Below are 14,380 nucleotides of genomic sequence, written 5' to 3' on the forward strand. Positions count from 1 at the left end.
AGTTCCTCTGAAGTAGGACATGGGGTCCTGGTTTCTAACCACAAACGAGAAGAGGACAAGGAGGTTTGGTGACTTGCTCACCAAGAGCTGGGCTTGGGTCCAGGTTTCTGATTCACTACACCAGGTGCCCAGAGGGCTTTTCCTTCCAATGACCATGACCTTCTACTATCCTTCTCTTGATACGTTGACTTGAGCTATCCCACACTTGTATTTTTATTGTAGTCAAATACACACAGCATATTCTAACCACCTTTAAATGTGCAGTGCAGTGATATTAAGTACATTTCCACTATTGTTCAACCAACAGTACCATCCACCTCCAGAATATTTTTCTCATCCCAAACTGAATCTCTGTACCCATTAAACAATAATCCTGCGTTGCCTCCTCTCCCAGTCCCTGGTAACCACTGCTCTACTTTCCATCTCCATGAATTTGATGATTCTAGGTACCTCATGTAAAATCATGCACTCTGTCCTTCTGCATCTGGCTTATTTCACTTTGCATCATGTTTTCAGTTTCATCCATACAGTAGCAATGATCAGAATTTCCATCATTTTTTAAGGCCGAATAATATGCCATCGTATGTATAGACTACATTTTATTTATTCATCTGTTTAAGATGCCCTGGTAGGATAGACACCCTACTACTTCCAGCTGTTTGCAGTGCCGCCCCCTAGTGGCCGTTGCCACAATGGCGCTCTCACTTCCTACCCCAGCTCTACGGGGCATCTGGCCGTTCAGTGACTGCCCTCCTCTTTTGGGAACATCCAGTGCCGGGTCCTAGCTCTTTCTGCTGCTGCTGCGAAGTCACTTCAGTCGTGTCCGACTCTTTCTAGACTTCGACAATTAACCAGGCCATGCTTCAGCCATACCTGATCCTGGCTGAACTATACCGCAAAACCACCTTTCCTTACCACCGGATCCAAGCTCTTCTCAAGTCCTATAGGTAGTAAATAAAATTAGCCATGTGCCAAGAAAACCCCACGAACAGAGGAGCCTCAAGGGTGGGGGTCACAGAGAGCTAACACGACTGAGCACATACACGCATGCACGCATGTTCACTAGGATTTGTGAACTCCAATTCAGATAAAAAAATAATTCACGATTAGAGAGGAATTTCTCTTTCATTACTTGAGAAGCACTTTTGTCCTCAGTGTATATTTCCTCAGCTGGTCAAGAAACATTCATAATGAAGCCATCTTCAGCCTGATGAAAGTCAGACTGTCCTCAGATGATAGAGACCAGGAGCCATAAACCCAGTGGCCAGATCTCACTCACTGCCCCTCCCTGAGGTCCACCGGGATTCCTGTGGGGACAGGCTACCCGGAGCTGCAATGCCCACCCAGCTCTCCCACCCCAGGACTCTCCCACTCCAGGACCCGCAAAGCAGCAGAGAAATGAAAGGCATCAGCTCTTCCTGTCTTCTGATACAGAGCAGCGCTGTGCAGAGAAACAGCCAGCCCCAGAGGAGTGCACATTTCCCCAGACACCTTCCATCACTGCCCCAGGAAGGCATTCAGTGGACATCAGCTCACAGGCCAGGTCAATGCCAAGGACAATCAGCCAGGTTGGACTTTCCTTTTTTTTTTTCTGTTCCTGCCCTTGAGCACAACTTGAAGGTACAGTGAGTTTCTCCTCATCCGTCCCCATTCCCTGCCAGCAACCAGAACAAAACCACTCAGCCATTTCCTTGAAAACTGCACAGCCTGCAGAAAGGCCAAGTTCAGAAACCGCACCAGGGAACATTAGTTGTCACGCCACCTCACATGCTGTCTCAAGGATCTGTAACCTAATATGAGTCCTCATAATCTTCACATTTCATCTGACTTAGCAATACTCGGTGACAGATATGCATGTACAGATCACAGGGGAGCCCGTGATGCAAGCTCTGAGCACAGGTTGTTCCGATCCTATCTGAGAAATACCTAAGGGCGGGGGAGGTGGATGGAGGGGAGACTGTGTGATGATGCAGATCTTAAAAAAAATTCCAGAGACTCGTACACATATAAAATTACTCTGTAAAACACACCAAAAATAAAAATGAAAAGAATGAGGTGCTCTACATCCCCAGTCCTGGATGAGGGGCTCCCAGCGGCATCAGGCACACAAACGCAGTACCCACTGCAGGCCCTCTGTCTGGTTCTGTAGAGAGGGCTTCATACTCTTTGTAATAGGAGCCACCCCTACGTCCTCATCTCTGCTGAGCAGACATTTCCAGGACGGGAAAACAAATAATTATTATTTTGTTGTGGATGGTGGTGGTCATGCAGCTTGCAGAATCTCAGTTCCCCAGGAACTGAAGCCAGACCATGGCAGTGAGAGCTTGGAATCCTAACCACTAGGCCACCAGGGAACCCCCAAACAATTATCTCCCTACAAAATTAAACCCTGAAAGCAAACGAAGGCGAGCAGGATGTGGTCCCAGAGTCCCCATCCCTGCCCTGGCCCCTACCACAGTTGTAAAGCACAATTCACTAATATCATTCCTACTGAAGAGGATTTGAGGTTGGGGATAACTAGGTCAACTCTGGATTCTATTTCCCCACGACCTTAAAGCAGTGGTCCCCAACCTTTTTGGCACCGGGGACCAGTAATGTGGAAGACAATGTTTCCACAGATGGAGGAGCGGGCGGATGGTTTGGGGATGATTCCAGCTGCATTAGATCTCAGAGGCTGCCTTAAAGCCACCTGCCTGTTGTTTGAGGACAGCCCAAACCTAGGTAAATAAATCCCCTCCGAGCCAGCCACAGGGCTCCCAGGCACCATCTCAGTGTCAGCTTTTTCCATGCATCAGATGGCAGAGACAGCCACGTGGGGCTCAATGACTGAATGAGGCCAAGTAGGACTGAGGCAGAGTGAGCCCGTAACTCTAGCCAGTAGCAGGACATACGTCATTTCACAGCTCCAACAGAGGGCGGTGGGTATAGAAATATTTGCATCTTAAAATCCCACCCTAACATCTTTGAGGTCAACCCTGCTAGAGAAATGGAACAGTCTGCGAACTTAGGCTACAAAGGATTTACAAAGTTGTTGAAAGGAAGTTTTTCTTATGAAACATGCACTTTCAGGGATGTGATTATTTAATTCAGGAAATCTCCATTCAGTGAAAAACATCAGGTCAAGAATAAATACCCAAATGGGAAAACTCCACACCATAAAATAAATATCTAACAGGCCAAGTAATGGTTAATGGGAGACCAGAAATTCCTAGGAGAAAGGAAACGAGGATGTGAAAGTCATCGTGAACCAAACAGCTCCCCGGAAGACAGCAAGTGTCCCCAAATTAAACAGAGATTCCCAGGACCAAAATGCATGGCCTCAGTTAACCCACCTCCGAGGACCTGGCTTCTTTTAAGGAAACTCAGATTGAACGCAATTCACTCACAGTTACCTCAAGCTAGGCAAAGGGATGAGAGAGATGTCTGTTTAGAAGCATCCTCTAAACTCACCAATTCCCGAGGAATGGAATCATCCTGAGGGAAAGAGTAACAGTAATGCTTTACTAAATTGTCTCCAAGCTTGGAAACACATTTCCTTTTCTAGCATTTCAGCATCTCACCCCTCAACGAAAACCTGTGCTTTTCCAGATCTTCTTGATGATTTCCCTTCGCCTTGTGATAATATCCACCTTGCTTTGTATTGTATTTATTTACATGACTTCGTGTTACTTAATTCTGGTTCCGTTGTTTAATCATCTTTTTCATTCTCCCTCACTTAAAAGCTCTGTGAAATGAAAGACTCAGAACCTGTTCTTTTTGAGTTCCATTGTCTGACCCTACAAGGGCGTTCAAAATATTCTCATTATATAACACACCAAGAAATAAATCCTTGATGAAATCTCTGTTCTCAGTCATTACTGAAAAGATTCCTTTCAGATACAAAATCTTGAGAAAACTATGAAAAAATGTCCACTTCCATTTCACACTCAGGACCTGGACTTCCTTCCACTTCACCATAACAGACTAATAAAAGTTAGGCTTGGTCAAGTCCCTGTGGGTAAAGTCAACTCCTTTTTTCATTGACCTTCTTAAAATGATGATTCTACCCACTAGAACCCACTTTTTTCATTTCTGTTCTCGAACAAGCTTGGAACCCAGAGGTGCAGAATCTGTACTAGCCTTTGCATTTTATCTTTGCTCAGATGCCATTCTCTGAGTACACAGGCCCTTGAAAACCCAGTTTAAAATCCCCGATTACTCACAGCATCCACATCACCTGCCCTCCAACTGGGTGTGTTTTTCTCCCAGAATATTCTCATCCAAGCATAAATCCAAATATTTCCTCACTTAGCTGTAGTGGGCGTATTTTTTCTTTAAGTGATGGGAAATATACAAAATAAAAGGGAGGGACTTCTCTGGTGGTGCAGTGGTTAAGAATCTGCCTTGCAGTGCAGGGGACCAGGGTTCCATCCCTGGTCAGGAAACTAAGAACCTGCATGCTGCTCCACAACTAGAAAGCCTGCACGCTACGACTACTGAGCCTGCGTGAGACACCCAAAGATCCTGTGTGCAACCAAACAAATAAATAAGCAAAAAAAGGGGATCAATGTATGCCAGGCTTCCCTGGGGGCTCAGATGATAAAGTATCCGCCTGCAATGCAGGAGACCAGGGTTCGACCCCTGGGTCGGGAAGATCCCCTGGAGTAGGGAGCAGCAACCCACTCCAGTGTCTTGCCTGGAGAATTCCATGGACAGAGGAGCCTGGCGGGCTACAGTCCATGGGGTCGCAAAGAGTCTGACGCGACTAAGCAACTAAGCATAGTATATGCCACGCGAAAGTATACTGCTTTGGTATAAAGATTATTTTGAACTGCAAACAAAATATTTACAAAAAAAAACAGGGCATAAATTCCTGTGTGAAGGTGTCTCCCGCCCTCTCCCAGACCGGAAAGAGAACAACCTTTATGAGACAGAGACAGTACCTAGATGAGTCTGCGTGAACAAACCTTACAAAATAACCTTCATTTGCCGTTCACTTCTGGAGGAGGAGATGGAAACCCGCTCCAGTATTCTTGCCTGGAAAAGTTCAAGGACAGAAGAGCCTGGGGGCTACGGTCCATGGGGTCTCAAAGGGTCAGAAGTGACTAAGCAACTCAGAAGGCACACACTGTTAGCTTCCCGCGTGTATTTACCTTCCCACAAGTCACCATTCCCAGAAGCCCTAACTCTCCTTTCTTCTTCGCTCTGTCCTTTCTCCACAATTTATCACCTTTGTTAAGATGGCATATAAGCCCTTCCCCCCAAGTATAACTCCTTTTTAGAGGGCTTCATTTTCTCTGGAGCCCTCATACTTATAAAATTGTGATGCCCTTGCTCTTGTTAATCTTTTGTCAGTTTAATATACAGGCCCCAGGTATAAACCTAAGAATATAGAGGAAAAAAAATCTTTTTTTTCCCCTATACTACAGAAATAAGGTGAAAATTTTTATTTCTCATCTATGGATGGAATTCAGAATTTTGCATGTGTCACAATGAAGGAGCCATCATAGGAAGAAAGGGTTGAGGGAAGGAAAATAATGGCTTCAGGGTTTTCCGGAGATGAAAGTAGAACTTGTGAATGATATGTCCAAACTCTGGCCCCAGGGACTTTTCTGGTCCATGATGTCACCTCTTCATTGAATGGCCAGATCACCCCACTAAAAGGCTTCATTTTGTAAGGTACAAATCATTGCTTTAGTGAGTTTAACCCAAAACACTTGAGTCAATACATATCTGATTTTAAACTCCCACAAAACCGTAGCTCATGCTGCCCATTTAACATTTTGTCATTAGATTGACTTATCAATACCTACACTCTCTCTTGCATCTTCAAGTACAAAGTGTTTCTTCCTCCTTCAGATCCCAGACACACATTTTGGAGAGTGTTACAGAAATTCTATGAGTCACTCTAGGAGACCTAAGGCAATGTTGGTACAACCATTACCTTTCAGCCACACAGTGAAGCCTACGCCCTCCTGAGTGGTGGTCGAGAGGTGACGTTTAATGAACTCTCTGAATACTATGCGCCTGAACAGGACCTGGGCCAGGACACACCTCCTGGTTGGTCTGAGGGCCTGAATCCATTACCCGCCACTTGGGCCACAACCCTCTGCCAAGAAACAAGCGGCCTGGCTTCAGATTTTGCGTTGTCTGATGGGCCAGGACACCTGGTTTCTGTACTCATGTTTGTGGGATGGACGGGCCTACCCAGAAATCAGTCAAGATTAGCCTGACTATTGCAACTCAGTCTCAGCCTCACTATAAACCATGCATTATTTCTCCAGAACAAAAGACAGTTGATATAGTCGTATAATGATCCTTATTTTTAAATTCAGTCTAAGTACAGTAACTTGTATTCAGTTTCCACTCTGTCAAAGGCATTGATCTAGGATCTGCAGGAATAAAGAAAAATCCTGGCATTCATCTAACATAAAATACAATCCCTGACTTCCAGGAGTTTACAATCCGCAGAGAATGAAACAATGTTGAAACTCATCTTCAGAGCACTGCATGGAAAACACACAGAGACACTGACATATGTTTCAAAATACATAAATGATGAAAAAAAAGCAGGGGGTGGTACAGGACTGGGCCATCTTCAGATCCTTCAGAACTTGAAAATTAAATGCTGCCTTCTGTATGCTTGAGCTCTAAAGCAATCCACATAGGATATACAAAGTTATCTATAGTTGCCAAGATTTAAGTCATTTTTCCAAAATGGACTGATGAAGACAGAAGCAGGATTTTCCTGTAATGAAGGAGAGGTGAATGACAGGGTCAGTGTGCTGAACAGTCTGGAGTAATCACAGCATTTATTTCAGTTTCTAGGGCTATGTGGGTACTTGTGATGGATAGCAAAGCATAAACAACAGTCAAAAGGCAGAAATAGTAATTGCTCACCTTATCATGCCAGGGGACTGTCATATTCTTTACAATAAACAATATGGTTCAAAGGTTCACAAGAGTGAGAAGTCTGGCATGGGGCAATGTTTTCACTCCTCATCTTTTTTTGACAGTTACAAGAAATCGAGGGAAGGGATTTTCTTGTCTAATTGTTTCTAACCTTAAAGTTCATGGAGTTAGTCTTACTCAAGATTAGGATGAACTAGCAACATCCTGAGGAAAGGGTGCAGTACATTCCCTGGAACCCCTGTCCAGGAGATGCGAACTCCCCGGCTTTATTTAGGCCATCAGAGGAAGGGCAGCGGGCAGAGCCAGTGCGGTCACAGCCTGGGGCAAGTGCTTCATCAGCGCTTTATGTCGCTTCCACCGGGAACAGGGCATGTCCATCCTGATGATGGAACGCAGTCTGACCGCGGACCACTAACTCAGCCCAAGTGCCGGCCAGGGGCCATGGGATCCCGAGGAGTTATAAATAACCCCTTAGAACTGCTTCCTGGTGATTTATTACTCCTGAGTGTGAGAGTGTATTTCCCCGAAGATACCTGAAGTGAATGCAAAAATGGATTCCAGAAGCATGCATTTTGCTGAACTTGAAACATCAGAGAAATGGTTTAAAAATCCAACCCCACCCCACCCCCCACCCAAAAGGTAAATAAGATGATCATCAAGTTTTTACCTGTCTTAATGATTCTTACATGCTTTGATTTCGCAGGGATGTTGCAGGAAAATCAGATTTCTTCTGTTTAGAGACTCATCCGTCCCTGCTGTTCACTTCCCAGCAGCAGACCCTGTAATCAGATAAGCGGACCCTTTGAAAGGCTGCAGGCAGAGCGCTCAGCGCCCGCGCAGCCACACGGGCAGTGGGCATCTGGCGCTCGGGGCGCCGCCCTTGCTGTCGGGCACCGTGCAATACGGTCCAGGGCTCCCTCACCTCACCCCTGCTGCTCATCCACCCCTGACAGGGGCACCACCCTTGCTCAGAGTCCAGAAAGGGGTTCCCATCTTCTCCACTGTTCCCTATTTCTGAAATGGAAACATCGAAATGAAGTAACTTCTTTTACATAAAAACTCAAACTGTAATTAAGAACCTACCCCCTCCATCCCCATGTCTTATCCTCAGTGGAGACAGAGGCCAGCTGCTTACTATCTGTTGGAGGAAGTCCAAAATACTTATCAGAACTTGCAATTATTTCCATTGTCCTCAGAATACCTCTAACCTCTCCCATGCTTGGATCTCTGCATGTCCAGTTCTACTGAGAGTCTCTGCTGGCTGTTAAGATCTTTGGCAGGTCAGGTAATCCCTCCGAGCCTCTGTGGTCCATGTGGGAGGGGGAGGGAGCAGGACACAGTGAGCTCAAGGTCCCTGGCAACTCCACCTTGTTATGATTCAGTGACTCCCCCAGACCTTACTGTTCCAAGGAGTATTTTTCAGTGCTTCGTTGAATACTGTTGAGTCACACTGGAATGGTAATTATGTGAGATTGGAGAACAATGATATCTCCTGAAATAAAGATTGGGCCGAGGAATGTGGATGAGGAGGCAATGAGGTGTGGGATGGGAAAGCTTCATCAGAGCAGGGAGAAGGCATATCCGGGGCCAACAGACAAGATTAGGGCCAATTCCGGACGCTTGATGAATGGCCAGCTGCAGTCAGAAATACGACTCTTCCCAGAAGAGCTACCTAGCATTTGTTTGGCAGAAGCCATAGAGTATTGAGGCCAGTGGTTTGCACAAGGCCTCTGAGTGAGTCAGTACTGACGGTGGCGCTGACGAGCGTGGCCGCAGAAACTGACAATGTAAATGCTTGGGACCGTCAGACTAATGAACCCCGGGACACATTCCAGAGGCTTGCTTTAGACACACATGAACATAATGTCTTCCTCAAAGTACACCCTGAAATGGGTCATCCGCAAAGCCTGCTATGAGGGGCTCATCAGTGAGACATTCTGGGGTGGATCCACCCACTGTTAATGGGGGCCACAGGAAGCTGCAGACACCCCCAAGAAAAGGGTTAAGCAAATTGCCAGGAGTTTAAGCAAATCCAAAAGAAAGGACCACAAGCTTTGGAGATGTATTTTAAAACTCTGGGCTCTGGCTTAGGGGAACATTCACAACGGAGGGCCAGAAGGGCCTCTCATCCTCCTGTGTTCATAGGAGGGAAAGGACGGGTGAGATGGGAAGAGGGTCTCCTGGGTCCGCCTCTCTAGAGCATCGTGCTGGGCAGACAGGCAGCACTCAGGGTGCTGGAGGACATCTCCCAAGCTTAGTTTAGTTACGTTTCCAAAATAGTTTGACTTTAAAAATTGAAAACCAGTAACAGATATTGAGATATTCAAAATGTTGTTATTCAGTGGCTAAGTCATGTCCAACTCTGCAACCCCATGGACTGTAGCATGCCAGTCTTTCTTCCCTGTCTTCACTATCTCCTGGAGTTTGCTCAAACTTATGTCCGTTGAGTCAGTGATGCTGTCTAACCATCTCATCCTCTGCTACTCTCTTCTCCTTTTGCCTTTAATCTTTCTTATATATTCAAAATATATAAATATTAATTTTAGTATTAAGTAGTGTGTAAGGCCCATAAAGATAGAAATGTGACTTTTATGTTACCGAAAATTTCCATCCAAAAAAAAGACTACACTTTTACGCTTACCCCTTCAATTTTTCCAAGTCATATCACATTTCATTTTGCTTTGTCTTATCATGCTATCTAAATAGTTTTTTGTTTCTTTTATTCTAATGGATAGAATAGCCTACATGTACTTGTTTACATGTCTAAGATCGTCCAGATTATTAAACACATTTTTAATCAATATTCTCCAGTCACTATCTCCTGTCTTCCCCGTTCTAATTTGGGCCAACTGCTTTCTAGGCCTGATTAACAGCTGATGTCAAATGTCTTTCCATTTTATTTCTCAGACAGTTCTGGTCATTGCATTCAGTTTTCTTTTTCTATATCCCCATTCCAGGAGGAGGACATAGGAGAAAATTTCTGAGACATTGGATAACTTACTTTGCCTTAAATCTGAAGTAACAGTTTGCTGGCTATTAAATGAGGCTCAATTTTCCCTGAGAACTTTGAAGTCTTTCTCCACTGTCTTCTAGCATCAATAATATTAATGTAAAGTATGATGACAGTCTTCTAGGGCTCTTTTTGTGTTTTTTACTTTGTGTGGGTTTTTTTTTTTTTTTGGTAGGTATTCTGGTAATTCTCTCTACAAGCTTTATATTAGGAATTTCAGATTTTCAACAGACTAGTAGTCAGCACTTAGTGAATATTTTCCATCTGAAAATCTTTTTTTTAGTTCAGGGAAATTATCTTTTCTAATTTATTTCATCACTCATTTTTGTTCTCTGAGCGTGGATTAGTTACATATTAATAAGTTTCTAGATCTATCTGCCATCTCAGCTTTTGGATATTTTCCTTTTCAGTCATTCTGTACATTCTGAGCTATTTTCTCAACTTTATCTTCCAGATACTAATTTAGTTTTCAGTCAAACCAGTGATTCAATTCTACTGATTTTTAAAATGTATTTGGGGAATATTTAATTTGTCATGGCTTCTTTCCTGCTTTCTGCCTGCTCTTTTTTCATAAGAGCCTACCCTTTTGTCTGAATCCACTGTTGTCTCAGACCTCTCTGAAGATCTGAAGATGGTAATTCAAAAAAATTTTTTTTTTTTTGTCATCTTCCTTTTGTGTTTCTCCTGTGGTCCGTCACTTTTCACACATCTTGATATTTCTCTTTCACCAAATATTTGATGATCCCTGATTGGTCAGTAATATTTTTAATAAAAAAGCATGCTGACTGATTATTATAGGTAATTGGCAAAGTTATTCTTTGCAGTTTGGAAGAACACTTTACCCATGAAACTCATCACTGAATGGGGACTAACTTTACATGTCTGAGTGTGAGGGGATCAGAGACAGACTTATTTTTAGGGTATGTGGACAGTCCAGGTTGTACCCTCATAACTATGAAAGTGAGGAGGATTTCACCGTGGGAAGTGAAATTCTTTGGTGGATTTCACTGCTAGGTGGGGTTGCCGTTCCTTCTGCCTCCTCTGAGTTGCAAGCAAAGGGCCCGAGTTACCTCAGGTTCTGTGCCAACATCTCCCTTGATTTTTTTATTTCAGTTCTGAGCAAACCCCCCCCCCCAACCCCCCCCCCAAACACACAAAGGCAGCACTCCGCTTGGGTGGAACTCTGTAGTGGAGTAGGCACAGACAAATATGGTACCCTTAGCTGGTATGCGATGGCTGGAGAAGGATAAGGTCTTAGAACTAAACTCACCCACTTGGGACAGAACTGATGAGGAAAGGTCTAACAGGGGTGCTAAGACATTGTATCTAATGGTTTGAAGAACTGAGAACCAAGGCAGTGGTGAGTTGAGGGAGGACAGCCTTTGGTCAAATCTGCATCCATGAGACTGCCATGTGAGCCCAGGGGAGCTTCTAGAGACCACAAGAGACCCAGAAGCAGGGAAATGGTCCCCAGGGTGTCTGTTGGCAGGAAGCAGGCACCTCCACAAGGAGAATCCAGATCCTGGACAGGGCTGACTCCAAATTCCAGGGAGGACAGATTCCCGGACAGAAAACCAGCATGTTGGGAGATGGGTATTCAGGCACCAGGAGCTAAGAGCTTCAGTTGTCAGAATTTGGACTGAAGATAGGGCTTAGGTATTAGAAATAAGGATGAAGCTTGGGCCAGATCAACTACAAGAGTGAGGATATAGATTCTTAGACACTGGAGCTACTGAATTTCTTCCTGCTGACACTCAGAATTGGTCCTAGACTTACCTGATCAAGGTCAAGGGACCCTAGCCAGGGAAGAGGGAAAGAGAGGGGGTAGAAGGTAGAAGGTAAGAACCAGGTATAACCTGACACTACCACGTGACCTCAAAGGGACTTGTCATTTTCAGCATTTGTAAACAAGCCAACATATGCCAAATCCTACATAAAATGATACAGATTATTCTGTACGCCTGCCCCAATCCCCCATACATCGTGCAACCAATACACTGGGGCCCCAGGAAGCCCTCGTTCCATCTTGCAACTCGTTCTGGGCACCCTCTGTGCACAGCCGGGCACTGGGCTGTGATCTGAGACTTCAGAGGGGAGGAACTCCCGTCCCATCAGGAAGAGAGACAGGTGAACAGATAGTTTTGGTTAGCGTGGGAAGGACCGTACCAGAACTTGGGAAAGGGTTGGCTGCATAGATTGGGTTGCATGGCTGAGTGGAGTGAGGCAGGAGAGAGGAGGGAGGGGCAAAGCAGGACGGAGACACAGCGGCGAGACCCAACACAATGTGTTCTACAAACCATGAAGTGGTAGTTGCTCAGTTGTGTTCAAGTCCTTGTGACCCCGTGAACTGTAGCCCACCAGGCTCCTCTGTCCATGGGATTTTCCAGACAAGAACACTGGTGTGGTTTGCCATGCCCTTCTCCAGGGGATCTTCCCCACCCAGGGATCAAACCCGGGTCTCTCACGTGGCAGGCAGATTCTTTACCATCTGAGCCACCACAGAAGCCGTAAGGACTTCATTTTTCTGAAACACCCAAGGTAAGCATGAAATGGCCAGAGATCATAGGGTATGGCGTCTGAAAGCCCTGGATTCAAGTCCTTCCTTTCCCCACATCATCTGTGGGACCTCGAATGTGCTACTTAATGTCCGCAAATCGCAGATTTCTCCTCTGAACATTGGGAGATTCAGGAAAAAAGAGCTAAGAGTATCACTGATACTCGGTAAAAAGTCTACGCTCCTAAGAGGATGAAGATAAGAATAAAGGACAATTCATGAAGAAGGTGACTGCTTGGTAAAATTGTTTAACATTTATTGTTTCCTTTAAGATTAATAAAGTTTGTAAACTTTTTATTTTATACTAGGGTATAGTTAACAATTCTGTGATAGCTATAGGTAGACAGCAAAGAGACTCAGCCATACAGTATTCGAAAATTTTAAGTGTCCTGAGATACTACACTTTGAATTGGAATTGATTAGACTCCATAGTAGGAAAATATCAAACCCTCCTTGTTCTGAGTTTCTTCCAAAAGTAGTCGTTATTTCATTTCTCTTTGTCTTCATAAAGATATATTTAGTAGGACCTCTCATATATGGTTACTCTGACAAGTCCCACATAAATTACATCATCAACATTCAAAGCACCCTTGCATAATGAGGTACAGTCAATTACCAATGAGCCATGCCAACTGTTGATGAATGAAGAGACCATTTCTGCAATCTCCCCAAAGTTAGAGATTATGGTGATGTGTTTCTCTTTGGCTTTGTAGATTTTTTTTTTTTTTACCATATACTTGCAAATGAAGAAAAGAAACCAATCATCTGTGAATTTTTAAGAATTGAATCAAAATGATGAAAAAATACAATGAAAACACAACTTAGGAGGAGCCCAAATGTTTGGGTGGCTTCCTTTGTATGCCTTCCTATTCAGAGATCTCTTCTTTGACTCCTCACTGAAAAGAGCAAGCATCTTTTCACCAGTTGGTAAAAATACTAGGTACAGAGGATAAGCTATAGAGAGAATCTTCTGCTGAGTCAAGACTTGGCTGAAATGTATGCAGGGGTTTCTTTTCACCACACCGGACGACTGAGTCTCTGCATCCAGGCATCAGCTTCTGCGCTGGCCGAGGTCAGTGTTTAACAGTGATGGTTTTGACTTCAGTGAAGAATTCGTAAGAGTCTCTGGCTCCTTCTCTGCCCACCCCAGAACTCTTCATCCCCCCGAAAGGTAGGTTCAGCTCTCTAATGAGCCAGCAGTTGGTCCAGACCAAGCCTGACTGTAACTTCTTGGCCACCCGGTGGACACGCCCCACGTTGCCTGACCACACAGTAGCAGCCAGTCCATATTTAACGCTGTTGGCTCTTTGAATCACTTCCTCTTCACTATCAAAGGGGACGACACACGTCACCGGACCAAATATCTCTTCCTTCATGCAGCAGGACTCATCCTTAACATCTGTTATCACCGTGGGAAGCATGAAGTACCCTGCCTGATTCCTGGGGGGAAGGTTCAATTTATCCACTCCCTCACCACACAGAATTTGGGCCCCTTCCAGGCGAGCTTTCTTGATGTAACTTCTGACCTGGGCAGATAAAAAAAACATAGTAACAACTTATCATTTGTCTTCACATAGCACAGAGAAAATTCAATATTTTTCAAGCACCTAAGAAAGACATATTGGAGTAGGAAATGGCAACCCACTCCAGTATTCTTGTTGGAGAATCCCACAGATGAAGGAGCCTGGCAGGCTACAGTCCATGGGGTCGCAAAGTCAAACACAACTGAGCATGCATGCACAGGAAAGATATATACGGTTATTCCCCCCACAAAATCTAAGGGTGATGATATTTTCACTCAGCTGCTAAGCCTGAGGGCAGACAAGCCCTAACCACCATCTGGCCAGTCAGCCCTCACAGCTAAGAGCAGGAGAGTTGTGTATTTAATGTCTAAGAGCCAGGCATGTGGATAAGTGCTTTTAACA

The 14,380-nt window shown here is 44.6% G+C and overlaps 1 protein-coding gene and 1 long non-coding RNA gene across 5 annotated transcripts in view; both read right to left on the bottom strand.

Annotated features, from left to right (window-relative positions):
- Window positions 1-5,324: 5,324 nt before the first annotated feature.
- Window positions 5,325-8,136, bottom strand: LOC122434132. Its single transcript, XR_006267256.1, has 4 exons — window positions 8,027-8,136; window positions 7,819-7,905; window positions 7,559-7,670; window positions 5,325-6,727 (listed from the first exon to the last, which is right to left on the bottom strand). It is a non-coding gene; the product is annotated as an uncharacterized LOC122434132 (long non-coding RNA).
- Window positions 8,137-12,687: 4,551 nt separating this feature from the next.
- The window catches only part of ALDH8A1 (aldehyde dehydrogenase 8 family member A1), a 41,449-nt gene continuing 39,756 nt past the window's right edge, over window positions 12,688-14,380 (bottom strand). For 2 of the 4 annotated variants that reach the window (XM_043456770.1, XM_043456771.1), the window contains one exon: window positions 12,688-13,981. In XM_043456770.1, coding sequence (XP_043312705.1) covers window positions 13,529-13,981 — 453 coding nt within the window. In that variant the 3' untranslated portion in view covers window positions 12,688-13,528. The remainder of the gene's footprint in view (window positions 13,982-14,380) is intronic. The other 2 variants (XM_043456772.1, XM_043456773.1) reach the window with 1 other exon arrangement.

This window comes from Cervus canadensis, chromosome 33 (assembly GCF_019320065.1).
Source record: "Cervus canadensis isolate Bull #8, Minnesota chromosome 33, ASM1932006v1, whole genome shotgun sequence".
NCBI lineage: Eukaryota > Metazoa > Chordata > Mammalia > Artiodactyla > Cervidae > Cervus > Cervus canadensis.